Source organism: Bubalus bubalis, chromosome 6, assembly GCF_019923935.1.
Source record: "Bubalus bubalis isolate 160015118507 breed Murrah chromosome 6, NDDB_SH_1, whole genome shotgun sequence".
Taxonomy (NCBI): domain Eukaryota; kingdom Metazoa; phylum Chordata; class Mammalia; order Artiodactyla; family Bovidae; genus Bubalus; species Bubalus bubalis.
Window position 1 is genome coordinate 102,417,074 of NC_059162.1, and position 27,686 is coordinate 102,444,759.

The following is a 27,686-nucleotide window of genomic DNA, read 5'->3' on the forward strand; positions in this document are numbered from 1 at the left end:
TGTGAAAACTACTATAAACCTATTAAAGTACAGTACTGGATAGTTGATTGTGTTAGTTGGATACCTAGGCTAACTTTGTAGGACTTACAAACAAATCGGACTTATGAACCTGCTCTCAGAATGGAACTTGTCTATATGAAGGGGACTTACTGTACAAACACTTGCCAGCCATGTAAGAGAGCCATATTCCAGCCTCAGTCACCTTTCCTAGCTGATACCACTTAGAGCAGAGATAAGATAATCAAGGGAAGTCCTTCTTGAACTTCTGACCCATAAAGTGATAAACAAAATAAAGCTGTTGCTTTAAGCTGCAAAGTTTTGGTGTAGCTTTAGATATAACAATAAATAACCAAAACAATTGATGATCCACAATTTTCTAAATAAGGTGAGGGAATTTCATTCTCGAAAAGGAAGGGACTGTTGAAAAGAGGAAAAAAAAAATCAGACTAGAAAACTATTCTAGGCTTAAAACCAGTCACTACTCTCAAACACCTGCAAATATTTTCAATAGCATAGTACTTGCTATGAAATATTGATATTTATTAATAATTGATAAGCAATAATGACTATAAATATCTAATATAATGCAACTTTTATGATTTTGGGAGTAATAATTTTAAAATATTTAATCCTACATTATAAGAGACAAATACAAATAATTTAAATCTCATTCTTGTAAATTGGTTAAAAATTAAACATGGCAAGTAGTAAACTGAAGCAATAAAGTATGACTAAGCATTGCTTAGATGAATTTTAATAGGAGAGCAAAATAATAAATATTATCTTTGAGGGAAAGTGGGAGGTTAAATTCAGCAAATCCTCATATTTTCCTACAGAAAAACCTTTTAGAAAACAGGTTTTTAATCACCAAAAATAAATGTATTCCTTGAGTGGGCAATATGTAGGAGGTCAACTATTCCTTAATCACACTGGTTTTTTAATTTTGAGAATAACAACAGGGATTCTGAGAAGCCCATCCTTTCCCTTTGTTCTAAAGCAACATTTGGTTTCTTTGATGATTCCATCCTTAATGGCAATCTTCCTCTCTCTGACTCTGCAAGAGTGACCCTCAGGTTTTTCCATCTTTCTCAAATATGTTTTTCTAGCAACTCCATGTTACTGAAATATTTTTATGCCTCTAGGGTTGCATTTCCATTAATTGCCATATGTTTGTATGTCTTCTCACAAGACCAGGTTCAATGAATATAGAAGTTCCTAGGAATGCTGCAGTGTATCTCTTGCCCCATCCCCACGCTGCCTGAGACTCTAATAAAACCTAATGTTAATTTGTAAAACAAGCAAATGAAGCAGTAGGGAGAGGCAGACACTGATGTATGAGCTCCTACAGGGCAGTGTCTTCAGTGTTGGGAGACGAGGATGGCAGAGGTGTCTCAGCTGAGCAGCTCACCCAGTCTGGCCAGCACTGATGCTAAGACTCCAGATGAGGGGGAAGAGAGCCAAAGGATGTGTGGGATCCAGAAAGAGGGTAGCCCCCAAAGGCACAGCTGTCACACCAGCATTGAGTGCATCCCCAGTAGACTGTAACCAGAACAAAAGCAGAGTCCATATGCTAATGCCTAGGCACTTGGGTGACCAGCAGAGGTGACTGCCAGGCCCATTCCATCAGTGAGAGGTCCACTGGCTCAAGGGAGCCTGTGAAGGAGAAGGTGGCACCAGTGGGGTGGGAACCTCCCCATGGAGTCAGCTTAGGCAAAGTGAAGGGAAGTCTCAGCAGCAGCAGCAGCCACTCAGCAATGCCACCTAACCAATGCCACCCAACAGTCTGGTATAGAAACATGGAAGACAGAACATAGAGACGTTGGAAACAACGTCTGCCCACAGACAAAAGGATAAAGAAGATGTAGTATGTATATATACACAATAGAATACTACTTAATCATAAAAAAGAATGAAATAATGCAGTTTGCAGCAACATGGATGGAGCTAGAGGTTATCCTATTAAGTGAAGTATTTCAGGAAGAGAAAGACAAGTATCGTGATATAGGTGGAATATAAAATATGACACAGATGAACTTATTTACAAAATAGAAGTAGACTCACAGGCATAGAAAACAAACTTATGGTTACCAAAGGGGAAAGAGGATGGGGGAGGAATAAATTAGGAGTTTGAGACTGGTTAATATGAACTGTTATATATAAAACAGATAAACAATGAGGTCCTACTGTATAGCACTGGAAATTATATTTAATATCCTGTAATAAACTATAATGGAAAAGAATAATAAGAATATGTATATATATGGCTTCCCAGGTGGTACGAGTGGTAAAGAACATAACTGCCAATGCAGGAGACTTAAGAAACGTGGGTTTGATCCCTGGGTCGGGAATATCCCCTGGAGGAGGGCATGGCAACCCACTCCAGTATTCTTGCCTGGAGAATCCTGTGGACAGAGGAGCCTGGCGGGCTATGGTCCATGGGGTCGCGAAGAGTCGGACACGACTGAAGTGGCTTGGCAGGCACACACACATGTATAACTAAATCATTATGTTATACAGTGGAAACCAACACAACACTTTAAATCAACTATACATCGATCAGAGAACAACATGGAGACATAAACAAGATTGTCCTTTTGGTCCCAAATTTGCCAGCAGGAAGCTGTGCTCACCCCTGTGCAGCTGAGAAAGTGCCCTGCTGACTTGGTGGCTGAGGTGCCAGGCTCTGCCTGTGGGTGGGGCTCTCCCTTGGCCTGGGATTTCCCCACCTCTTCCTTCCCCAGTGGACCACAGCCAGCCATGGGCTTAGGTGAGTTTAGCGTCAGAGTCGTTTGCTCCTTTGACTTCTGCGTTAGATGCTATGGGCCTCAAACTCTGTAACCTCCACCACTTGGCCCAGTGTTCTGTTTGGGCACCTCTCCAGTCCCAGGTTAAGAGCATGGGATGTGGATGTCTCTGGGCAAACCAGGCTGTAATCCTGATCCCCGTGCCAGCTACTTTAGCTGTCCTTGGTTTCTTTATCAGTAACATAAGACCCATCTTGAGGGTGAAATGTGACATCTTCATCCTAAGCCATTTTTAAGGTGAAAAAATTGTCACCTGAACGTTGGTACACTCTAGCCAGTGAATTTCCTTCTGGCCCTCAGAAGAGCCCCAGTTACCCCTGCAGGGTCCTTCTCCCTCCTGCTTTGCCTGGATAACTCCTTTTAGTCCTCAAGTCAAAAGAACTCTCTTCTCTGAATGTCCATGGTCACCATCTTGGTCCCAGCAGCTGTCCTCTCGGTTGGTCATGGAGTCCTCCTAATGGTCCCTGCCACCACAGTTGGGTCCCTTAGCCAATGCTCTGCTCTGGAATGAACTTTGAAAACACACAGCCCCTACCCCATGAAATGGAGAGCCTGGGGAGGCAGCATCACACTGAAGGGATATGTCATGGGGAGGTCTAGGGGGCCTTCCCTAGCGGTTCAGATGATCAAAAGTCTGTCTGCAATGCAAGAGACTGGGGTTGGATCCCTGGGTCAGGAGGATCCCCTGGAGGAGGGCATGGCAACACACTGCAGTATTCTTGCCTGAAGAATCCCATGGACAGAGGAGCCTGGTGGGCTACAGTCCACGGGATCACAAAGAGGGCACGCTGGAAGAGGACACAACTGAGCAACTAACACTTTTCTCACTTTCACTAGGAGGGAAGTTGATGGAGCGGGGGAGGAATGGATCAGGGAAGGTCTTTCTCAGGTGGTGACATTTCAGCTATGACCTGATAGATGAGGAGAGGCTCACTGAACGAGGGGTGGAGGTGGCAGGATATCAGGCAGGGCAAACAGTATGTGGAAAGACCCAGGAGCAAGAAAGAATTTGGCAGGGACTGAAAGGAGGCCTATTTGGCAAAGCTTGGGAAGCAGTGGGGAGTGACTCTCAGTGGCTCAGCGGTGGCCTCTGGATGGTCCCCGACCTGTAAGGTGCCTTCATGATCCCCACCATCTGGCCCTACTGACCTCCCCAACCTCATTCCGAGTCAGTTTCTTTGGAAGAGGGTAAAGCTAGTTTGGGATGGAGAAGTCTGAGTTCCCAGAAGAGCCCGTCTACTCGGCATGATAATGTTCTGGGCCCAGTCTCCCTGTGGGCAGGGGACATTGCTGGGTGAACCCTGGTCTGGAGGGAATAAGCTGGCCCCTGCAAAACGGTGTGGGCTGGGGGTGGGGGTGGGGAGTCGCTCAGGAGAGAGAGAGATCTATGTAGACTTTGCTTCGGGGCCTCTGCTCTGCATCTCCTTTTGTTGTTCTCAACCTTTGGGAGAGCCTCGGCAAGCTTCACAGCTCTGTCTCAGCTCTTACTTAGGAAACTAACTCAAGAGCAGTGCCCAGAGTTGGGGTAAAGCAGATTGGGAAAGATGGGGAGATGCCTTGGAGATGCCAGATTTAAGACAACCAGTGGTGCAGCAGAGACTGGGGGCTTAATATTTGTTATTTGGGTATTAGAAGGATGTCTTCTCCAGGTGGGAGAAGACATATGGGTTCTTAGTGCACAAAAACCCATCTTTCCTGGTGTGTGTGGCTGGACCAGCCCGTATAGGCTCATGGGGAAAAGGCACCCCCCAGAAATGAAGGAGTGGGGCAGGGCCCTGCAGACTGAGGATGACAAGTGCAGAGAGTGAGGGGGGGTAAGAGAAGGAAGGGCAGAGCTCTGCGTATGGTCCTACCACCGGGGTCCGCAGGTGATGGAAGACGTCGGGGAACGCTACCAACGGCGCCGTGCTCCTGATGCTACTCTTTCACACAGATGTGAAAATCCTCAGAAAACCTCACTAAGTTTCGTAAGTGAGAAGAAAACATAGGAAGGTTTGTCTGACCCTGATGCATCTGGCAGAGGAAAAGGCAGGTCAGAAGTTAACAGATAGCTCTGCCCTTGAGGCCCGGTGTGGGGAGGGGCATGGGATCTCTGCAGGGGCGGGCAGCCAGGTGCCTGGACAGGGGTTGGCAGCGGCGGCTTTGGGTGAGCAGAAGCCCCCTGGGCCTCAGGTCCCTCTTTCCCTTCCCCCCTCCCCGGCTCTGTGGCTAAGCTGAGAGTTGGACGTGGTTGTGGGCTAACACCTTTATTCTGCCTGTGTCCCAGATTCCCCAGGGCCTGGGGGAGAGGCTTGTGTGGTCTGGGTTGCAGCCCAGAGTCAGTCCAGGAAAGGCGCATGGTGCACCTTCTGGAGAGGCTGGAGATGTCTCACCAGAGGGTGTCACTTGGTCTGGGCCTTTAAATCTGCTTCTCCACTGAGGGACGGCAGCTGCATCCCGGCCAGGGGGTGGAAGCCAGGGACCTGCTCTTGCTCTTGGATCTGGTCTCTCAGGCGCTGGATCTCCAGGCGCTGCATCTCGATGATTCTCCCAGTTTCTTCCTGCACATTCAACCTCATGGTGGGAGGGACACTGGGCAAGTCCTCGCTGGACACTGCAGGGGACAGGGCAGGGTTAGGGTTGGGAGGTCTGTCCCCAGACTGCTGTAAAGGTTTTCAGAAGCAGCTTATCCTTCCTTCCCCCACCAGCCCCGACCCCCACCCCTGTACATGTTCATGGAGCACCTACTATGGGGTAGACACACCATCCCAGACACTAGGAATAAAGAGAGGAGCCATTTCACCCTCCAGCAGTGGAGAAGTGAAGAGACATGCTTTGGAGTGATACGGCAAATGTGGAGCCTGACCTCAGCCCAGCCCCTCTTCTGATCCCCCCAGTCTGCCTGCCCTGAGGTCCCTCCATGCGCGCTGCTCATCCCTCACACCCCCACAGAGAGAGGGTGCCGCTCTCCTTGTTGACGCAGCTTGGCTTCGAAGCTGCCCGTCCTCACGTAAACCTGCTCCTGGAGATGCCTCCTGCTGTGGTCACCCACGCATGTTCCCTGAGGACGTCCCCGGAGACCCTCAGCCCTCCTCCTGCCTCTGTGCTGCCGTCCTCCTGAGCAATGCCGGTGTTCATGGCTCATCCTACTGCCGGGCCTCACAAGGTCCAACTCTCGCCATTAACGTGCTTGGCCTGCCCGCCAGCTCTGTGCCTTCCCTTCCCTCGCCACGTCCAGGGTGTTTCAGTCCAGTGCTCCATTCACCTCTTCTTTGGCTGAATTTAGAGCTCATCTTCTTGGACAGCTCCATGTTTTACCCACCAAATGGGCTCCTCTTAGATTCACTCCCTTTTCTGTCCAGTTAGACCCATGGTGAGTTTCTTCTGTCATCATGACAGCAACTTTGGTATTCTAGATGCCTTGTTGCTCTGCTCCCAGGTACCCTGCCTAGCACAAATCCGAGATAACCCGACTGTCCAGGGTCTCCACTTTCACATCTGGCCTGCTGCACACTACCAGTAAAAGTAACACGTGAGATTCGAATTCTTGGCTTCCAAAAGATGGACTTTATGTACATCAGCAAACTCTCATACCCCACAGTGGCACTCAGGAACTTCAATCCCTACTCCAACTCCTTTCTCCCACTTAGAAAGAAAATTGTGATAAAGTCTATATGACATCACAGTTACTCTCTTAACCATTCCTAAGTGTAGTAGTGTTAAGTACATCCACACTGTTGTGCAACCAGTCTCCAAAATTCTTCTCATCTTGAAAAACTCAAACCTCATACCCATTATATAGCTCCGCGACTTCCTTGCTTGCAGCCTCAGCAGCCACCATGCTGCTTCCTGTCTTTCTGAATCTGACGACCCTAGGTACCTCAGATCAGTGGAATCATGTGGTACTTGTTCTTTAGTGTCTGGCTTAGCATAATGTCCTCAGCTTCATCTATGTTACATGTCAGAATTTCCTTCCTTCTTAAGGCCGAATAATATTTCATTGCATTCTATACCACATTTTGGGAGAAGGCGATGGCACCCCACTCCAGTACTCTTGCCTGGAAAATCCCATAGATGGAGGAGCCTGGTAGGCTGTAGTCCATGGGGTCGCTAAGAGTTGGCCACAACTGAGTGACTTCTCTTTCACTTTTCACTTTCATACATTGGAGAAGGAAATGGCAACCCACTCCAGTGTTCTTGCCTGGAGAATCCCAGGGACGGGGGAGCCTGGTGGGCTTCCATCTATGGGGTCGCACAGAGTCGGACATGACTGAAGCGACTTAGCAGCAGCAGCAGCAGCATACCACATTTTAGGGCTTCCCCAATGGATTAGCAGTAAAGAATCTGCCTGCGGTGTAGGAGCCATAGGAGACTCGGGTTCGATCCCTGGGTTGGGAAGATCCCCTGGAGGAGGGCGTGGCAACCCACTCCAGTATTCTTGTCTGGAGAATCCCATGGACAGAGGAGCCTGGTGGGCTACAGTCCAAAGGGTTGCACTGAGTCGGACACGACTGAAGCGACTCAGCATGCACGCACCACGTTTTATTTATCCATTCCATCTATTGATGGAAATTTGGGCCGCTTCCACCTTTTGGCAGTGAATAACACCACTGTGAACTTGAGTTTGCAAATATCTCTTTGAGACCCTGCTTTCACTTCTTTTGGGTATAAACCCAGAAGTGCAATTTCTGGTTCAGATGGTAGTTCTATTTTTCATTTTCTGAGGAAAACACCTTATTGTTTCCTACGGTGGCTGTACCGCTTTACGTTCAGATCAACAGTACACCAGTGTTTCGGTTTCTCTAGACCCTTGTCAGCCCTAGTCTTTTCCAGGTTTTTTTGTTTGGTTGGTTGGTTCTTTCTTTTTGGTTTGGTTTGGTTGACAGTAGCCATCCAAATGAGTGTGAGGCAGTATCTCACTGTGGCTTTGATTTCATTTCCCTGATTGTTAATGATACGGAGCATTTTTCATGTGCTTCTTTGGGGAAAAAAGTGTCTGTTTAAGTCCTTTGCCCATTTTTCAGTCAGGTGTTTTTTTTTTTTTTTGAGTTGTAGGAGTTCTTTATATATCCTGGACATTGACCCCTTATTAGACTTCTGATTTGTAAATGTTTTCTCTCATGCCATAGGTTGCCTATTCACTCTGTTGATTGTGTCCTTTGATGCCCAGAAGTTTTAAGTTTTGACAGTCTCGTTTATTGTATTTTTTTCTTTTGTTGCCTGTGCTTTTGGCATCATATCCAAGAAATTACTGTCAAATCCACCCTCTCCTCTGCCCTTAACGAATGACTTTGCCACCTTCTTCACTGAGAAACTATGTCTCCAGCTCCCGTACCACAGTCAAGCTTCTCCCTCTCCTTCCTTCCACTGCCGACCCCTTCCCTGGAGGAAAAACTAGAAACGAACAGATGATGATGGCCAAGGAAGAGCGAGATTGCTGACCAAAGAGGAAGTGGTCAGCAATGGCCAGTGGGCAGCCTTGCCTTGGACCTCTAATTGGTCTGATGGGGCCAGCATTCAGCATTCATCCTTTCCAGGTGAAGTCTGGCTCCTTCTCTTTCTGCCTTTGCTCCTTCTGTCTTCTCTTTTGCTACAGTTCCTAGGTTCTTGCTCTTTCTAGGCTCTCGATTTCTTCTAGACTCTTGACCTTTTATCCTCCCTGTGTTACTCAGTGTTCCTGGTAACCATTTCCTCAGTCAAGCCCTGGAGCCCTGGGGAGAGTAGCAACCCTGCGAAGGTACCGCATACAAAGGCCTATCAGCCTATCCACCTTCTTGGGCCTGCACCGCTTGCCTTTGCCTAGTTTAAAACTATTAATAAATGAACTGGTTAATTTTAAACAACTTGGGAATGTGTATTTGGGGCTAACTTGTTTTTCTGGCCTCATGTTCAAAATCAGAAGCCAGCCTTCTTCATTTCAAGGCAGACAATTGGTAATACCTGTCTTCAACTAGGAGAGATGAACTCTCCCTGGAGTAAAGCTCTATGAAACAAGTGACATGATGTTTGATTTGCTCCAGAAAAACCTACTGTGGAAAAGGCAGGAAATAACTGAGCTGGGGCTGGAGAGACCAAGGAAGCAAGAGTGATAGGAGTTGACACTTGTTTGAGTTGGGGAATGGATTTGTGGAAATTCGTTCGACTTTTCTCTCAATTTCTGTCTATGTCTGACAGTTTCCACTGTATTGGGTTGGCCAAAATCTTGTTAAGAGTTTTCTGAAGCGCTTATGGAAAAACCCCCAAAAAACTTTTTGGCCAACCCAGCAGCAATAAGAAGAACCTGGCTGTATCATACAGCATCCTGAGGAGGTCTCAAGTGGTTATTTGCCAGACTGCTCGGGAATATTTGAAATATTTTTTAAAAGAGAAGTTTTGCAATTATTCACAGATGCATCTATGCATCACTTCTAACTGAAGATGGGTTCACCTCCAAGAAGCCAGGTTCTCAGCCATGTTGACACATGTGGTACGCTCATGTCAGTTCTTTACAGCTGATACTGTTCTTCCGGTACTACTCACAGAGTTGACCCTCTCAACTTCTCTTCAACTCGAACAAAAATGGCATGTGAGACAAGTCTATATATATGATCATATATATGGGCTTCCCTGGGGGCTCAATGGTAGAGAATCTACCTGCAATGCAGGAGCTGTGGGAGATGTAGGTTCGATCCCTGGGTAGGGAAGATTCCCTAGAGGAGGGCATGGCAACCCACACCAGTATTTTTGCCTGGAGAATCCCATGGACAGAGGAGCCTGGCAGGCTATACAGTCCATAGGCTCACAAAGAGTCAGTCATGACTGAAGTGACTTAGCATGCACACACAATTTTATATATACTATAAGGCTTATGTATTATACATAAGGCTTACGTATTATATATAATACATAAGGCTCCATGTATTAAGTTCCTCATAGAATTTTGTACCAGAGAAAGGTTTGCTTCTCCAGAAAAAACATCCTTTCTCCATACAAGAGGTATATAAAGTATTATATTTTTCCCCTTTTTGTCTTGGCTATCAGAAATTCAGAGGAACTTTATAACTGCAATAACTAACTTGTTTAACATTTCTAGGGTCATTCTTCCTGCTCTCCCTTTAAATAGTTTCTGGTCCTTCTTTTTGCCTTTATTTTCTTTGTACAGGTCCACAATTCCTTACCCACAATTGTAAAATGCTAAAAACTTTAAAAATGGAAAGCATTTAAGATTCATGAACTTGAGTGTGAATATTCATATGTTTCTCTACAGAAAGACTAATATGTTTGATTTCAGGGCACTGCCCCAGACTCCTCTAGGGATGTTATGTAACGTATAGTATATTTATGTATAGTATATATAGTACGTTCTTCCTAAGATCTCAAAGATCCTGAATTCTGAAACTTTAGCTAACCCCAAGGATTTTGGGTTTGTGAGTGTTTGAATGTGGTAGGGTCCTCACAAAGCCTTTGAGGAACAGGCACGTGGCATGCAGAGGTGCCCAGAAGGCCATGGGGTGGGTGTGGCCTGATGCAGGAGGCAGCTTGGGAGAGGCAGCTTTGGAAGCCAAGAGGAGACCTGTTTGTGGCTGCCTCTGTGCCCTGGATCCCAGTGCCTGTCTTTCTTGGCCACTGATGATATTACCTGTCTCTGAAACCTCTGGTCGAATTTTCTTGGTCAGTTTCAGAGCTGCTTCAAGGTCATAGACTTGGGAGCGGGTGAACTTCAGCTCTCTGCGGAGCTCATTAATCTCCTTGATCAGGGAGACATTTTCCTATAGAAAAGGAGGAGGAGAGAGTGAGTATAGATGGATAAGTGATCAGTGGGCACAGGCGCTCCCCTGGCCTGGGGCTGAGGGTGTAGGGGAAGGTCAGGGTTGGTCCTGGCTCTAGATTACATCTCTGGTTCCTCTGGTGGCATGAGTCTTTATTCTGGCTCGTGGATTGGTCTCTTGGGGTATCAGTTGACTCACCTTCAGGTGGACTCTGGCAGTGTAAGATACAGACAGTATGCACCGTTCCCATCCATCCAGGCTCTTCCCATCAGTAGCAACAACAATGCTTTTCATGGGTTCAATGCACTGAAGTTTCATAATAACCCAATGCATAGATTCTGTTATGACCACAGAATGCCGAGAAAACCGAGGCACAGGGAGGTGCTGTAACTTACCCAAACTATATAGATAACATGTGGCAGAGCCAGGATTCTGACCCAGTTTGGCCCCAGAGCTCAGAGCTCTTCAGTGCTGTACTCCACTTTGCTTTTTTCCATTCATTACTTGAAGAGCTTAGGGTCTGGTGAGGGGTCTGGGCACACTTTAGTGAGGTGGCCACCTTACTCGGATGGAGGAGCAGGACACAGCAAAGGCACTTAGCCCTGCCTGAGTGACCAGGATGGATTCCTAGGAACTGGACTGAACTGACGAAGCAAACACTGGCCAAATATACCTAGGATGGACCAGTTCCGGAAACACACTGTGCTTCAGCTTGGGAGTCCATCTTCAAAGTGGCGAGGGGGGAGTCTGAGCCCAGAGGACAGGGTGATCCTGAGCCAGTGGGATAAGCCTTGAGGATGTGAACTGCAGACACCCTGGCAGGCCCTCCCTCCAGCGCCTCTTCATCTAAGCAGGTCAGATCTGCCTTCAGAGTTATAGTATATCACTTAATTTCACTATTCCTCATTAAAAAAAAAAATGTTCTTTCTCTTGGATGAAATGCCCAATTATTGCCACTTCTTTGTTCTCTCAGGCTCAGCTTTGTGCCTGTTTTTCGATAAAGTCAGCAGGTTTTCTCCTCATTTTTAACCCCTTTAAACAGCCCAAACCTTGGAGATGCATAGCCCACATTTTCTTTCAGATGCTCTGTTTCTTCCCTGCTGACTTTATATCATGACATAATGAATTAAATATGTATTCATTGGATTCTAAGACCTTGGACTCTGCCTGACCCGTAAGGGGTTCTTAATAAATATTTGTGGAAGAGATAAGCAAATGAATAACTAATGCAAGATGCCAAGTTGAATAAGATGAATGTTCCTAATGAGGAAATTACAAATCAAGGGGTAAAGTCAGGGGAAACCAGGTAGAAAGGAGTCTTCAGAGAGTCCCAGGGAACCCCGGGGACACCAGCCTGCTCAGGGGCTCTCTCCACACCTCCTCTTGGTTGATGTCACTTAGTTTCACGTCCTCTGCCTCATTCAATAAAGTAATAGTTATCAGAATAAAGATCAGAGACTAAAAGTGCCATTTCCACAGTTCTCTTCAGAAACATTTTAAGGTACTTCTTCCCAGGCAATCTCTATTCATCATGTCACTCAACCCTGTTGACTTTGTGTTTGAACTGAATTTCGTGTTCATTTATCACCAGCTCTCAGCATGTCTCCTCTGCCACTGTCGTGGCCCCACATGGAGCCCCTGCCATTCCCTCCACCCTGACAACCTTGTGGCCATGACTGGGACCTCTGGCTGCAACCTTTTGATATACACATTTCTGACCCCACTGCCATCCCTAGACAGCTCTATGGCCTCCTAGATGGGTCTCCAGAACATGGCTCAGTCCTTACTCGAGCATCACTGAGGCCCAGGACTCAGCGCAACCTGATTCCTCTGCTCTGTTCATTCATTCATAAAAATGGGAAGCCTATTAGGTGCTTATTATGCCAGACACGGGGGTCCAGCATGGATCCAATGTAGAGAAGTGAGTGGGGGGGGGTCACCAGTGTAAGGAAGCCTCCTTGTGGAGGCAGGGGATAGGGAAGAGTGTTTCAGGCCCAGAGCTAAGAGGGAGCAAGCACTGAGCCACCCAATTCTTTACCAGCTAAGCCACGAGGGAAGCCCAAGAATACTGGAGTGGGTAGCACATCCCTTCTCCAGCAGATCCTCCCGACCCAGGAATCGAACTTGGGTCTCCTGCATTGAAGGTGGATTCTTTGCCAACTGAGTTATCAGGGAAGCCCTTGATGATGATAACAACAAGATAATAACTTCAGGGCTGACTAGATTCCTGCACCATATAAGATACTTTGCATACATGACATCATTTGATCTATCCAACCACCTTAAGAGAAAGTTGTAATGAGATTCAGTTTCAGAAGAGGAATCCAAGGCTGTGCATGGAGGGCAGAGCTGGGATTCAGATTTGGTTGTGTCTGCCCACAGGTGCCTCCCAGGCTCTGCTCTCTCACCACTGATGTACATCACCTCCGGCCACACCTCACACAGGATGATGGCCAAGGAAGCTCGGAAAAGTACAAGTGGGGCTGCCTTAGTATAAAAGTACCAGAGGGCTTTCTGGGGAGGCCCATGTTCTGAGGAGTCCAGAGGTCACACTGAGGTCAACTGTATATGCCTTGAGTAGTTTCGTGAAATTACAATGTGAATGCAACAGATTTCTTGAGCCTTCTGTTCCGGATCCCTCCTTGGTCAGGATGGTCTATAAAAACTCCTATAATCCTTCAGAGCTACCCCAGCTCCCCTCCCCCCCACCCCAGCTCCTCTGGTAGGGAAAATCTAACCCTGATCCCCTGAGCACCAGGACTTGGGCTATGTGAAAGAGACACACTCAGGGATGCCAAGGTCTGTTTAGATAGAAAGCCTTCTGAACGAAGAGGCTATGCCAAGCTGTCCAGGACTGCCTTTGGTTAAGGACAACGCCAGAAAGCTCCAGATGGGAATGACATTGAACTCCAGACTCCCAGGAAGAAGGGCATGGAGAGGAAATACCTAGAGCACCCCCTACTGGCCTACCTTGGGTTGACATCTTTAAGAATACAGCAGCGTCTGGTTAGCGTACAAAAAGTAGGCAACAGATTTATTCCAGAAACTTGGGAGCCCCGCATCCAGTGGTGTCCTTCCTGAGCCCACAAACTGGTGGGGTCACCACTTGCCTAAATGCACAAGTGAACCATTTCTTTGTTTCTCTTTCAGCCTTCCTCTCACATCCAACCTGACATTTCTACGCATCATCTCTACTCTGAAATGTCTTCTGACATCACAACCTTCCCTCCCAAGGCCTGGCATCTCTCTTTAACATGAGAGTCATCTTCTTAAGGGTTTTCCTGCCACCTGCCTTTCCCTACCGGTATTTCCCTCCTGCCCATAGAGGTAACATTTCCAGAACAGATAACACCCCTACCTACTTAATAAAACTTGGGTGGCACCAGCTTATAAGATAAACTGCGTGCTTCTTGGTGTGACACAAAAAGCCCCTTCAACGCGACCCTAAGCTACCTACCATTCCAGCAGGCCCCCATGCTCTAGTATAAAGTTAGGTCAGAGGATTCCAGGGTCCCCAAACACCCCAAAGGTCTCACTCTTCTCTGACTGTTCTCAGGTTGTATCCTTGGCCTGGAAGGTTCTTCCTCCATTGCTCCTTGACCCCCTCTACTCACCATTCAAGGCCTAGCTCAAATGCCACACCCCCTAGCTGAAGCCCGCTTCTCCAGTGCGCTGGCCAGACTACATGCCTGGTGCGGAGCAGTGATTGCTTGTGTCGGGCTCCACTCCCCTAGGTGAGCCCCATGAGAGTAGGCAAGTCTTTACATTCATCTGGGAATCCTCCATGGTCAGTTTGTAGCTTGGCATGTGAGAAGCTCGCAAAACATGTGTCCTGAATGAATAAAGTTCTATTGCAAATCCTATTTTCATATCTGTAAGCATGCATGAGAATAAGTGACAAGTGCTCCTGTCTGAACATACAGATGAAACAGTGACTTCATTCTCCATGTCTTCTAACAAGTTTCTCTCAGATGCCATGTCTGCCCCAGCCTTCCTCGGCCCTTTGAGACTTCAGTGTCAGGGCCTTGGTTCCTGTAGACGCAGTTCCTTACAAACATGTATTAAGGCAGCGGGTGCCCCAGGCCACCAGCTGGGAGGTCTGGAATTGGCTGCATCATCCTATCTCCATGCCCCCAGCTCACAGGTACCCCCAGTCCATGCTGTGATGGACTCCTAGGCTCTCCTGCTGGATTTTGCCTTGGTTTTTGAGTAAGTCTTTTGCTCAGGAGAAGGGAAGGAAAACTGCCTTTTTAGAACCCCTGTTCTGTACAGGGCTAGTGCCTGATGCTTTACATTAGTTAGCTCATTCAATCCTCGCAGTCACTGGCTGAGGTTGGCATCTTCTCCTCTTTGTACAGATAGAAAGGTGGTTCCTGGAGAATTTGAAGTTGTCTCCCCTCCCCCGAACCTGCCAGCAAGAGTGGCTAGCAGGAGGATAAACCGGCTCTGAACTCAGACAAGGCTATGCTTCGCCGCCCCAACACCTTGCCTGGCCCTTAAGATCAAAGAAGGAAACAATTTTTATCATCTAGAATAGAGGTTTTCAAAGTTTCTTTTATGTCCTCCAAACAAAATCCTACACAGAGCCCACTGAAATAAGCAAGGAGTCTTCCTGGTTGAGGGGATGGTGGGGCCCCAGAGCCTTGTATCCTAACCCCTCTCTTGCCCCCTGTGGTTGTCTGCAGCACTTCTATGCATCTGCAGGGCTCTGCAACACGCAGGTTTACGATGCCGCTGCAGCAAACACTCTCCAAGGAGCTCCTTGTTGACGGCTTCTTCTGCCTGCTGTCGGAGTCCCCTGCTTGGGTCAACTCTGCTTCTGCTCCCCTGACTCTCACCCTGGCTCAGCAGGAGTGGGAAGGCAGTCCCTGGGGGATGGGGGAGCCAAAGGGGGACCTTCTGCCAGCCCTGAGCAACCTCCTGCTGATACTCTTACTCTTATCTATCCTGTAGTCTCCACCCTCTTTCCTTTTCCTTCTTCTCCTGGGATTGATACTTGCTTTGGGGGCCTGGTTGGCACAGAGAGAGGAACACAGCCCCTGGAGGACCCCTTAGGCCTGTGCTCTGGTGGTAAATCACAGATGAGAGTCCAGCAGTGTCACTAGCTGACAAGCTCTCCTGTAGTCGCCCTGTCCCCCTGCCCTGCATGCTGCACTGCAGCATCCACGGGGGCTCTCCACGCTGGGGAACACTCAAGACCCCTAGCAATGGCTCCTACCCCTAGTGTATCAGCTGCTGCGAAGAGTCCCATCTGTTGGATCCGCTTCCATCTCTGGGCCTCTGGCTGCTTTCAGGACTCAGGAGCTGGGCCGTGGGCAGGGGCTGGTTGGAAGGTGGCATGAGGCCCACCATGCCTGGGTCTGGCCTAGACGGCACCGTGCTCTTCCCAGCTGTGTTCGGAACTGATTTGTTATAGTCCAACTGTAGTTCATTCCCATTCTGGTATTTAAATTATAGCATTAAGGAAATACAAATGTTAAAAGATATGTGCCTTATAAATGTAATTCTGATGTTTTCTCTTACTATTAATTCACGTTAACTGCCTCAGATGATACTGATACCCAGATAGAAACTGGCAGCAGAATCCTGCCTGGCAGTCCTGATAGTGTACTTGAATGGAAGTGGTAGTAATGGGGTTAGGCTCTCTGAATAGCCAGAGGAACGGTCCTGGGAGGCCTCATTAAATCAGGGGGAGGACAACCCTTAGGGTTGGTGTAGTTGGCTCTGGACCCAAGAGAAGAGTTGGGACCTGAGGCATCAGAAAAGCCAGAGGAGGTGGGAGGCAACAGGCATGCTCCCGGGAGAGGACAAAAGACTTGGCCATGCTCCCAGGAGAGGACTTGGCCAGCAGGGACCATATGATACAGGTAGCAGACTAAAAACAGCAAGACAAAGTAAGGTGAAACAAGAGTTGGAAACAGAAAAGAGGAGATGGAAGGGAGTGACTTGGAGAGCTAAAGTCATGTGAATGCAGGTCCAGAGGAAACGGGGTCAAGGAGAGGCCTGAGGCAGGGTGCAGGAGTGCTCTGCATGAAGATGAGGGGGTTGAAAAAAGAAACAGGTGCCTGGTGAAGAGAGACGAGGCAGAAACGAATGGGCCTTGGAAGTGCAGGAGTAGGCATGGAAATGCTGAGAAAGCCTCCTTGGGTAGGGTTCTGGGCCATGGTCACTGCCAGGATGAGCTCTGGGAGGTCCGAGGAGATGAGTCAAAGAAGGAAATTTGGAGAAAGCTAGTGGCTCCCTAGGACACTGGGGGAGCCCTGAGGACAGTGGTCTCGGAGGGGCCCTTGGCAGACTTTCTCATCTCTGATGGCTTGGTATCCGAGGGCGCGTGTGGGTACCTGCATGATGCGGACGTAATCTGTGCGGTGCAGCTCACTCTCCTTGACCACCTTCTTCTTGAGAGTGGCCAGGTTCCTCTCTAGGTGTTCCCGCTGACGGGTGTACTCCTGCTGCAGGTCTGAGTTCAGCCCTGCGATCTCCACCTGACAGGGCAGAAGGGGTTAGCTACGAGGGAGGGGAGAGCCCAGAGGACAGGGGAGGGCGGGGGTGGGAGGCAGAGCTCACCATATCTGCCCGCTGCACGTACTTCTCAAAGAGAGCGCGGACCTTCTCCTTCAGCTGCCGCGGTTCCTGGATGTAGGCCACGCAGTTGTGGAGGTCCGTCTTGAACCGTTTGACCAGCGCCTCCAAGTCCCGCTCCTGCGAGCAGAGGCATTTACTTCTGGCCCTGCAGGGACTCTCCAGCGACAGGGGCTGCAGCCTCGTGGCTGCTTAAAGGGACAAGAAACAGCTCATCTGGGACTCATCACTGACTGCCAGGGGCCACATGGGGCCCAGAGATCAGGAGGGGCACACGAGCCCTCGGGGAGGCACTGAACTCCCATGCCCCTGGCCTGAATAGTTTCGTGTCTTTAAGAGGCTGCACACATGGATTTCTTTATTGGCTCTGGATTTCTTCCAGGACCACAGGCCTTAAAAGACTAAAGGAGGTACCACTGGTCACCTACTCCTTTCAGAGCCAGGATGGAGAGCACTGATTCCCTCATGCGGATCCCAGGCCAGGGCTTCCCTGCCCCCTAGTTAGCTCATCCAGTGCTTCTCCTTCCTAAGGATTGCTATGAATGAGTGGGTAGGGAAGAGAATGACAAAATTGGGCAGAATGGTTCATCTGTAAATTTGGGCTCTTCCACCATACTGTCTCAGGTACCCGTCTTCCCCTACCCATGACCTAGAGAGCCTCTTCTCTCTCTTTGCTCCTACAGCCCATTTAATCATGCTCCATGATTTTCTACCTTGCACTGTTAATTATTATGCACACATCATAAATCACCTGTTAACCTCTTCAGTTTGGAAAGGGCAGGATCTGTGTCAGTTCACGTTGATAGCTCTGCAGCTTCTAGTATTATCAAGTCCAGAGTCAAGGCTTGATGCGGGAGATGGAAAAGTTCAATCTGATTCTACCAACACTATGAGGTGCTCTATGCCAGGGGGTGAAAGTGAAGTGAAAGTGAAGTCGCTCAGTTAGGTCCGACTCTTTGTGACCCTATGGACTGTAGCCTACCAGGTTCCACCGTCCATGGGATTTTCCAGGCAAGAATACTGGAGTGGGTTGCCATTTACTTCTCCAGGAGATCTTCCCGACCCAGGGATTGAACCCAGGTCTCCCTCATTGTAAGCAGACGCTTTACTGTCTGAACCACCAGGGGGTGGGGGTGCAGCCAAGTCCTGGCCTAGGACCGGAAGACTGGGTTTCCAGCACTGGCCTCTATGTGCTAAATAGCTATGAGTTCTGGGTGAAGTTTCTAATCTCATAATCTCTCTGACCTTGCTTTCCTTGTTTATTACAGAGAGACCAGAACAGGTGATCTCTGAGGTCCCTTGAGCTCACACTGTTTTGGTAGTTAAGCCTTTAAAAACCTACTACAGAGGACCTCTCTGAACATGCTCCTTCCCAGGATGCACAAGCCAGTGTTGTAAGCGTCCTTATAACCCTGCCTTCCACCTCCTTGATTGCTCTACCCAAAGTCATTTTATAGTCTCAGATGGATTCAGTCACATAAATTTACATGAGCCTCAAATAGGCCAGGGTTGTGAGCAAGTAAAGAATGCGAGTTAAAATGGGAATGTATCTTAGCGATGGGCTGGCTCTGTCTCTTGGAAGCCAGCTGCCCATTGCAGACAGGTGCCAGCTCTTGCATCCAAGAGCTGCCAGACTCTGAAAATCCTCATACCTTCTGTCTCTCTCTGCGCATCTCCTGATCAGTGGCTCTTAATTTCTGCCACAGTTCTGTGATGTTCAGCTCTAGTTGTGTGTTCTGTTTATGGAAACGCTCCAGTTCAGCTTCCATCTATAGACAGCAGTGGGGAAAGAGTCAAGAATAAGAAAGTAAGCCACAGAAGACATACAGATGGCCAATGAGCATGGGAAAAGATGTTCAACACCACTAATTGTTCAGTTCAATTCAGTTCAGTTCAGTCGCTCAGTCGTGTCCAACTCTTTGTGACCCCATGAACTGCAGCATGCCAGGCCTCCCTGTCCACCACCAACTCCCGGAGTGCACCCGAACTCTTGTCCATCGAGTCAGTGATGCCATCCAGCCATCTCATCCTCTGTCGTCCCCTTCTCCTCCTGCCCCCAGTCCCTTCCAGCATCAGAGTCTTTTCCAATGAGCCAAATCTTCGCATGAAGTGGCCAAAGTATTGGAGTTTCAGCTTTAGCATCAGTCCTTCCAAAGAACACCCAGGACTGATCACTAATTGTTAGGGAAATGCAAATCAAAACCACAATGAGATATCACCTCATGCCTGTTAGAATGCCTATTATCAAAAAGGCAAGAAACTATAAGGATTAACAAAGATGTGGAGAAAAGGAACTTCTTGCGCAGTATTCATTGGAATGTAAATTGGTGTAGCCGCTATGCAACACGGTATGGAGATCCCTCAAAAAATTAAGAATAGAAGTATTAACAGAGGGCCGAGCTATCCTACTTCTGTGTACTCATCCAAAAAATACCAAAACAGTAATTAGAAAAGATATGCATCCCTATGTTTACTGTAGCATTATTTATAATAGCCAAGATATGGAAGCAATCTAAGTGTTCATCAACAGATGAATGGATAAAGAAGATATATACATTATATATATATATATATATATATACACACACACACACATATACAATGGAATACTATTCAGCCATAAAAAGAATGAAAATTTGCCATTTGCAATAACATGGATGGACCTTTAGGGTATTATGCTAAGTGAAACAAGTCTGACAGAGGAAGACAAATACTGTATGATTTCACTCAGCTTTGGAATATAAAAGACATGGACGCAACTTAAATGTCTATTGACAGATGAATGGATAAAGAAGATGTGGTACATATATATAATGGAATATTAGCCATAAAAAAGAATGAAGTAATGTCATTTGTAGCAACATGGATGGACATAGAGATTATCATGTTAAGTGAAGTAAGTCAAACACAAATACCGTATGATATTGCTTATATGTGGGATCTAAAAAGAATGATACAAATGAACTTACTTATAAAACAGAAATAGACTCACAGACATAAAAAACTTATGGTTACCAGAGGGGATATTAAGGGTTGGGGGGAGGGATAAATTAGGAGTTTGGGCTTAACACATAAACACCACTATATATAAAATATGTAAACAAGTACGTATTGTGTAGCACAGGCAATTATACTCAGTATCTTATACTGTGCTGTGCTCAGTCGTGTCCAATTCTTTATGATGCTATGGACTGTAGCCCACCAGGCTTCACTGTCCATGGGATTTTCCAGGCAAGAATACTGGAGTGGGTAGCCTATCCCTTCTCCAGAGGATCTTCCCAACCCAGGGATCGAACCCAGGTCTTCCACATGGCAGGCAGATTCTTTACCATCTGAGCCACCAGGGAAGCCCAAGAATACTGGAGTGGGTAGCCTATCCCTTCTCCAGAGGATTTTCCTGACACAGGAATTGAACCAGGGTTTCCTGCATTGCAGGTAGATTCTTTACCAGCTGAGCTACCAGGGAAACCCATGCATGTGTGTGTGTGTACACACACACACACACACACACACACACACATACATATATCACTGAATGACTTAAAGTATACACTTGTAACTAATAGAACATTGTAAATTAACTATTCTTCAACTGAAAAAAAGCAAAAAACAAAGTAAATGGACAAACCAAGCACAGGATACAGAAAGCAGAGGCGTGGTTACCAGAGGGGGAAGGACAGGGGAGGGCAACATGAATAAAGGGGAGCAGCTGTGTGCTGATGAGTGGAAACCAAGTCTACATGCTGTAGTGCACGCAGAGGTAGAGATACAGTGTGGTAACATGAAACCTACATGACGTTACAAACCAATGGTGCCTCCACCAAGAAAGTAAGGGAATGAAAATTATATTTGAGAACTGAAGTCTTTCAGTGGGAGTATTTCCCCTACTACCAGGGCACCTCCCTTCTAGTTCCCCCTTTGGAACGAACCTTTCCTTTTATTCCTGGCCATCCTCGAAGCCCCCAACCCCCTTGGCTGATATGGTAGCCCAGATCATGTGTTTCTATAGCCAGGCTATGAATTTTTTTCCCCTTAGTTTCTCTGTTCCTTCAACCTTCTTTTCTTGAGTTCCTTATAAATTGATGACTCCTGACTACTGGAACCTGGAGCCTGAGGCAAGGTTCTGCAGACAAGCCCCTTCCTTGTCTACTCTGTGAAGTCGTGTGAGTGAATCTTGACTCTTTGGGGCCACAAGTCAGCAGGGTCGACTGTAAGGCAGAAAGTTTTGACGGGACCAGCAGGAAGGTGTCCCCAGTCTAAAGCATCAAATAGGAAAGAGGAGGCTGAGAAGGCACCTTTCCCTCATCATTCTGTTGAAAAGTTCTTGAAAAGTACAACTCAAGAGTGTCTTATTTTCAAAAGAAAAAGAAGCTATCCGCATGCTTCTGAAAGACTATTCACTGTTGCGTTGCTATTAACCAAAGACCTGTGAGTGACGATCAGACCTTCTAATTAGGAGACCAGCTGTAGGTGAGCGCTTCACGGATTTAATTCCTGCCAAAAGCAATGGAGTGCAGTCTGATTGACAGGCCAAATCTGGTGGACACCAGCATTCCTGTCAGAGAAGGAAATGGCAACCCACTCCAGTATTCTTGCCTGGAGAATTCTGTGGACAGAGGAGCCTGGAGGGCTGCTGTCCATAGGGTCGCACAGAGCTGGGCACGACTGAAGCTACTTAACAGCAGCAGCAGCATTCCTGTTATTAGAGAGGTTTGCTGACTATTATTTTTGGAGGGGGGGAGGTTGGGGGAGTTTACAGGGTTTTTTCATGACTGAATGGAGTAGCCCCTTTCCTCTAACCCAGGCCCTTTGGTCAGATTTCAAGGCTCCCTAGTCATGTTCTAGAGTACCAGCAAGCCCTAAGGAGCCACATCCTGGACAGGGAGGGGCAACGTTTAGAAGAATGTCAGCCTAATTACTGGAAGCATTTTGTATGGACAGAGGAGCCCTTTGACCCAATGCCAGGCATAAAGGTGGTACTTGGTAAATATTCATGTGAATGAATGAATGCATCGCAGATGTAGAAGGGCAAGGGGGAGCGAAAGAGGGGGAAGGGAGGGGGGCCTGAAACAACCTGCCTCTGGAAGAAGAATGATAAGATAAACATTCAATGTTTGCAGAGCTCTGTGGAGCTGCCTCATGGAGGACACACAGAAAGTGTGGTTATTTGCACAGCTAACCAAAGAATGTATCTGTTAGAAAGGACTGGCCGGCTGTCAAAGGCATAGGGGATACGGACCTAATTGAGAGGCAGTTTCTGTCTTCCAGAAGCCCTGGGTCTAGGGGGATTAGTGGGAAGTCAATGAGAAGTTCAGGTGGAGCAGGATAAACATTGTCTGCAGTCAGGATAGAAAGAGCCCTGTGTGTGCACAGTGGAGAGTGGGGGTGGCCCCCAGGGAAGGGATGCTCAGTCGGGCTTTGTAGGAGGAATAGGGTTTAGAGGGCAAGTTGGGAAGGAGAATGTCAGGCAGGGAGAACAGCCGTGCACAGAAAGGACCAGAGCATGGGAGTCTGGTCCATCTCTGCAGGCTGCGAGTGGTTCAGCCACCCTTGGACCTTGGAGGGGTTGCATGTGAGGAAGGGGGAGAGGGGGCTGGACAGGTCAGCTGAGCTGGGTCATCCAGGGCTCTAGGGCTCAGGCTCGAATGGCGAGAAGCTCAGACTCTATCCTGGCTAGAAGTTTAAACTGGTCAGAAGCGTGGCCTTTATCCTGAGAGTTCAGGGAGCCGCTGACAGGTCTCACCCAAGGTGTGGCATGACCTGATGTGCACCTTAGAAGGTTTGATGGTGAGAGCAAGACTGGAACCAGGCAGCCAGTCAGGAGGCCGCCACTGTGGCCCAGGTGAGAGGCTGCTGTCCCAGACCAAGGAGATGGCCGCTGCGGGAGTGAAAGGGGATGCTTCCCTGGTGGGCCAGTGGTTAAGAATCTGCCCTGCCATGCAAGGGACTTGAGTTCAATCCCTAGTCAAGGAACTAAGATCCCACATGCCTCGGGGCAACTAAGCCCGTATGCCATAACTACTGAGCCTACACCCTGCACCTGAGACCCGACATAGATAAATAAATAATACTTTTTAAAAAGAGAGAGAGAAAGGGGCTTCTCCAAGGTCTATCTGAGTGCCTGTAGCTGGCTGTGCCTCTTTCTCTACAATCTTAAAGTCAGCAATGGCAGATTAGGTTAGAAAGGAAGTGATATGAGCAAAGCCTCAAACCACGCTGAGAAAAAAAAAAACATAGTGCACAGAAAAATTGTGAAATATGTTAAATTTGAGTCACTGGCTGGACAGCCAGGAGACTAGCTGGTATAGCGGAGCAAGCATCCTGTTCCTGGTGGGGAAATTCCATCTCCTTGTCATGTGTTACTCATCCAGTTCAGAGATTCTCAATGGGGTGGGGCGCTGGGGAGAGGCAGCTTGCCTCCTCAGGGGACATGTGGCAAAACATCTAGAGACATTTTTGGTGTCACATCTTGGGGGGAGGGGTGCGGGCTGCTACTGGTATCTAGCTGCTAAATATCCTACGAGCACAGGATAGCCCCCTTCCCCCCCAACAAAGACTTATCCACCCCAGAGTGTAATTAGTGCCGAGAAGAAAAAACCCTGCACTAGATGAAGAAACAAATATATGAAGGAAAATAAGGTTCTGGAAACTCCTGCCCTAGGAAGGAGATAGTCATGACTCATCAAAGAGAAGCTGGAAAAGCATTTGGGGTGGAGGGGGGGGGTAGTATTCTCCTTCCACGCACAGATCTCAGCTCTACAAAGGCACCAAGGACTTGCAGCTTCCTTCTTGCAGGGAAAGGAACTTCCAGGCAGGGCTGCAGCAGGTGGGCCAGAGGTGTCTGACCCCCGGATGGAAGCCCCTGGGTCATGGGCCCCTGGGGAAGGAACTGGGCCCAGATATTAGCCCTGGCGGAGACTGGCACCTGTGGTGGGGCTGAAGGGGTCCTGTTTGACTCATTCCCAAAGTGAGGGGGGCATATTCCCTGCTGAGGATCAAAGTCATGGTTGGTCCAGGTACTGAAGGGAAAGTGAATAATCTTTCAGGTGTGTGGCAGTGGAAGACAACTGACCCAACCTGAAATGCACTTAACAAATGTCAGATGAAGTGGGGGGAGAAGGGAGGCAGTGATGGTCTGGGGCCTGCGGCACATTGACCTTCCAGGCAGGTGGGGCCCCTGCTCTGTCTTATCTGCTCAGGCTGCCATTCTTGGGGCCTGAGGTCATTCAAGAACGGCAGGAGGGCACCAGGAAGCTGCTCTGTGGCCAGCTGGGAACACTCTTCCTTATCCCGGAGGCCAGGGAGAAAGTCATCGTCACAAGGACAAGTCCTCTCTGGATGCATCAGCCCTGGACCTATCACACCATGTGGCCTCTTTTTTGGGCCTCCTGGAGAAGAGGCTTTGCTTTTCTCCACCACAGCTATTGTGGAGCCAGTCCTAATGGGGCTGTCAGTACATCCTATACCTTTTACATTTAGCTTTGCTCAGCACAGTTAGAGAAGATGGAGGGGGAGCAGGAGGCTGTTTTGGATAGGATGGTCAGGGAAGGCCTCCTTGAGGAGGTGACACAGGAGCCGAGATGTGAACAACTCAAAGCGGCCAGTTAGGTGGTCATCCTGAGAGCCTTCCGGGCAGGGGGAACAGATCTGCAAAGGTCCTGGATGGGGAAAGCGTGGCTCGTCCGCGGAACCGCCAGAAAGCCTGCAGGCTGGAGCTGGAGAAGGAGCCTGGAGATACGGCTGGAGGGGTAGGTAGAGAGGGGATCACGCCGGGCCTCAGGGGCCTCAGCAGAGTCTGAATTTTATTCTAGGTGGGATGGGATACCACTGGGAGTTTGCTGTGGTGTCGATGCAGGGACCAGACTGGAGGCTGGGGTCAAGTCCGGAAGAGAGAGGAGGGAGGTGTGGACTGGAGTGGTGGGTGGCAGCAGAGGGCAAGGAGGGTTGGATCTGAAATATCATTTGGAGATCAGTCAGACAGGCATCAGTGATTTGGATACAGGGGTTAACAAGGGAAGACCTTAGAAAGTGCCCAGAGTTCTACCTTAAGCACCTTGGTGTGGGTCTTGGTGCCACTGACTGAGAAATGGGGGAACTGGACTAGGGGGTGTTGCTGCTGCTGCTAAGTCGCTTCAGTCGTGTCCGACTCTGTGCGACCCCATAGACGGCAGCTCACCAGGCTCCCCCGCCCCTGGGATTCTCCAGGCAAGAACACTGGAGTGGGTTGCCATTTCCTTCTCCAGTGCATGAAAGTGGGAAGTGAAAGTGAAGTCGCTCAGTCGTGTCCGACCTTTCGCGACCCCATGGACTGCAGCCCACCAGGCTCCTCCATCCATGGGATTTTCCAGGCAAAAGTACTGGAGTGGGGTGCCATCACCTTCTCCTAGGGGGATGTTAGGAGTTCAGTTTCAGATCAGCCATGGACCCCAGGCAGCTGCTCTCTGCCCAGCATGGGCAGGCTTCTGGGTAAACACTGCCATAAGGAAAGGCAGAGAGGCTGAAGGGGAACACTTGTACCCCACTGGACTCTTAGAAGCCCTCTCTTTTCTCTGCCTTCATCCTGTTTGTTTCCCAGAACACACACTTCATTTTGCCATTCTCTTGCTCAAGAGACTCTGAGGATTTCCTGCTCCTTATCAGATGAAGTCCAAACACCGCCGCCTCACGTAGGGCCCCCACCAACATGTTTAGTCCAAGAAAAAAATGTTGAATCCAGAGGGATGTACTTTCTGGTGGACAAGCTGGTCGCTGAGTAGACACCGCCCCCTGGTGGCTGAAGCCTCAAAGGCTGCGGTTTCCCTTTGAGGGCTCAGAACATGGGCACAGAAGGGAGTAGGGGAAGGAGCAGGGTTAAATCCCACCCAAGGGCCCGGTGAAGCCAAATCTCAAAGCATTTTGCTTCTGCACCACTGGACCCCTCCTCAGGCCTTCCCTTTGACTTCCTGTGCGGAGTGGAGGCTGGTGTGGACCTTGGGAGCAGAGAGAGGCTGTGAGGAGAGCTTGCTTTCACCTTCGCAACACCAACCCCAGCCAGGAATGGTCGGGACAAAGGCCAGGGTGTCCAGATGGCCTCTCACCTCTTGAATCTGTTCCTTCATCACCTTGATCTCATTCTCTCGAGGTTCTATTTGCTTCTTCAGCTCCTTTATCTTGTAGTCGAGCACAAACTTGAATTTCTCTAGTTCCTGATTTTTCTTTTTCAGATCATAGATTCGCTTCTCCTGTGGGTGAGAGCAGGGAGGCATGAAACAGCTATCCGGAGGCACTGGTATGGAATCCCTTTAGGCACAGAACACAAATCCTGTGACCTCCTGAGGGGACACAAACGGGGGCTCCCCCACCAGGGGCACCACTGACTCCCCAGCTTCTGTGCCAGACTTCAGTCATTCACTCACCCATCCAGACAGGTTGTGGTCGACTGCGTGGAAGAAAGCTCACCTGGACAGCACCTCTCATCCTAAGCGTTCTTTTACAATATGACCTTACGCTTCTCCATCAGGAGGCAGGGTCTAATCCCTTCCCTTTGCGTCTGCCTGGATTTATGGTCTCCTTGTAACCCAAAGAACGCAGCTCAAGTGATGCCGTGTGGCTTCCCAGGCTATCTCGGAAAAGACCGAGTGGCTTCCACCTGGTTCTCTTGGAACACGTGCTCTGGGGGAGGCTACCTGTTATGTCAAAAGTCCCACCACTCTGAGACCTGTAGGCTGGAGAGCTGCTCTGTCAACAGTTCCAGCTAAGCCCAGCATTCCAGTCATGCTGGCCAAGGGGCTGGATAGGGGGCTAAAGAAGCCACATTGGCTGTTGGTCTTCAAGCCCATCGCTGCTGGAGTCACCCAACTGAGGGCCCACTAGGACCCAGACATCAAGGACAAGGACAAGCCATCCCATTGTACCCTGTCCAGACTCTAGACCTACACAAGCTGCAAGCATAATAAAACGGTTGTTTTTCACCACTAAGTCTTGGGGCAATGTGTTGCAAGGCAATGACAACTGGAGTGTAGATCTATCTGTTATTGCTAAACAGAGATCTTTCGCCAAGGTTACAAATTCCAAATAGAAATATGCACAGTCCCTACCCTTAATAGGAAACATACTAGCTGGGAGAGCAGATATGCCAACAAGTGTAAAGCTACACTGTGACAGGTGTCGTAGAAGAGGCTGGCACACAGAAGGCATGGTGTGTACTGAGGGTGCTGGGAAGAACTTACATGAATTAGGGTGGTGGTAGATGGAGGCAGTGAGAAATGGGGCTGGAGGGGAAGCGGGGAGGAAGGCAAGGGTCTAAATAGTTGAGAATTTATCCAGGAGGCCTGGAGCTGGTTAGCTATAGCCCTCAGGTCAAATCTGACCTTCTGCCTATTTTCATAAAGTTTTATTGGAACATAGCCAAGCCCATTCATTGATGTCTTGTCTATGACTGATTTTATGCTACTGGAGCGGAACTGAGCAACTGTGGCAGAGAGACCACACTGCCAGCAAAGACAAAAATATTTACTACCTTGCCCTTCACAGAAAAAAAGGTTGCTGACCCTTGCCACATGCAGTTGAGAGTTGTGAAAGAATTTAAAGTGGG

The 27,686-nt window shown here is 48.5% G+C and overlaps 1 protein-coding gene and 1 long non-coding RNA gene across 5 annotated transcripts in view; one reads left to right on the forward strand and one right to left on the reverse strand.

The window, feature by feature from the left end:
• Nucleotides 1–2,488: 2,488 nt before the first annotated feature.
• Nucleotides 2,489–27,686, reverse strand: part of CFAP57 (cilia and flagella associated protein 57) — a 72,967-nt gene continuing 47,769 nt past the window's right edge. For 3 of the 4 annotated variants that reach the window (XM_045166177.1, XM_045166176.1, XM_045166178.1), the window contains 6 exons: nt 26,191–26,334; nt 18,766–18,882; nt 17,099–17,233; nt 16,873–17,016; nt 10,402–10,531; nt 2,489–5,397 (listed from right to left, as the gene is read on the reverse strand). In XM_045166177.1, coding sequence (XP_045022112.1) covers nt 5,186–5,397; nt 10,402–10,531; nt 16,873–17,016; nt 17,099–17,233; nt 18,766–18,882; nt 26,191–26,334 — 882 coding nt within the window. In that variant the 3' untranslated portion in view covers nt 2,489–5,185. Of the gene's footprint in view, nt 5,398–10,401; nt 10,532–16,872; nt 17,017–17,098; nt 17,234–18,765; nt 18,883–26,190; nt 26,335–27,686 lie in introns of those variants that run through there. The other variant, XM_045166179.1, reaches the window with a different exon arrangement.
• Nucleotides 23,660–27,070, forward strand: LOC123334140. The gene is made up of 2 exons (XR_006551949.2): nt 23,660–24,861; nt 26,317–27,070. It is a non-coding gene; the product is annotated as an uncharacterized LOC123334140 (long non-coding RNA).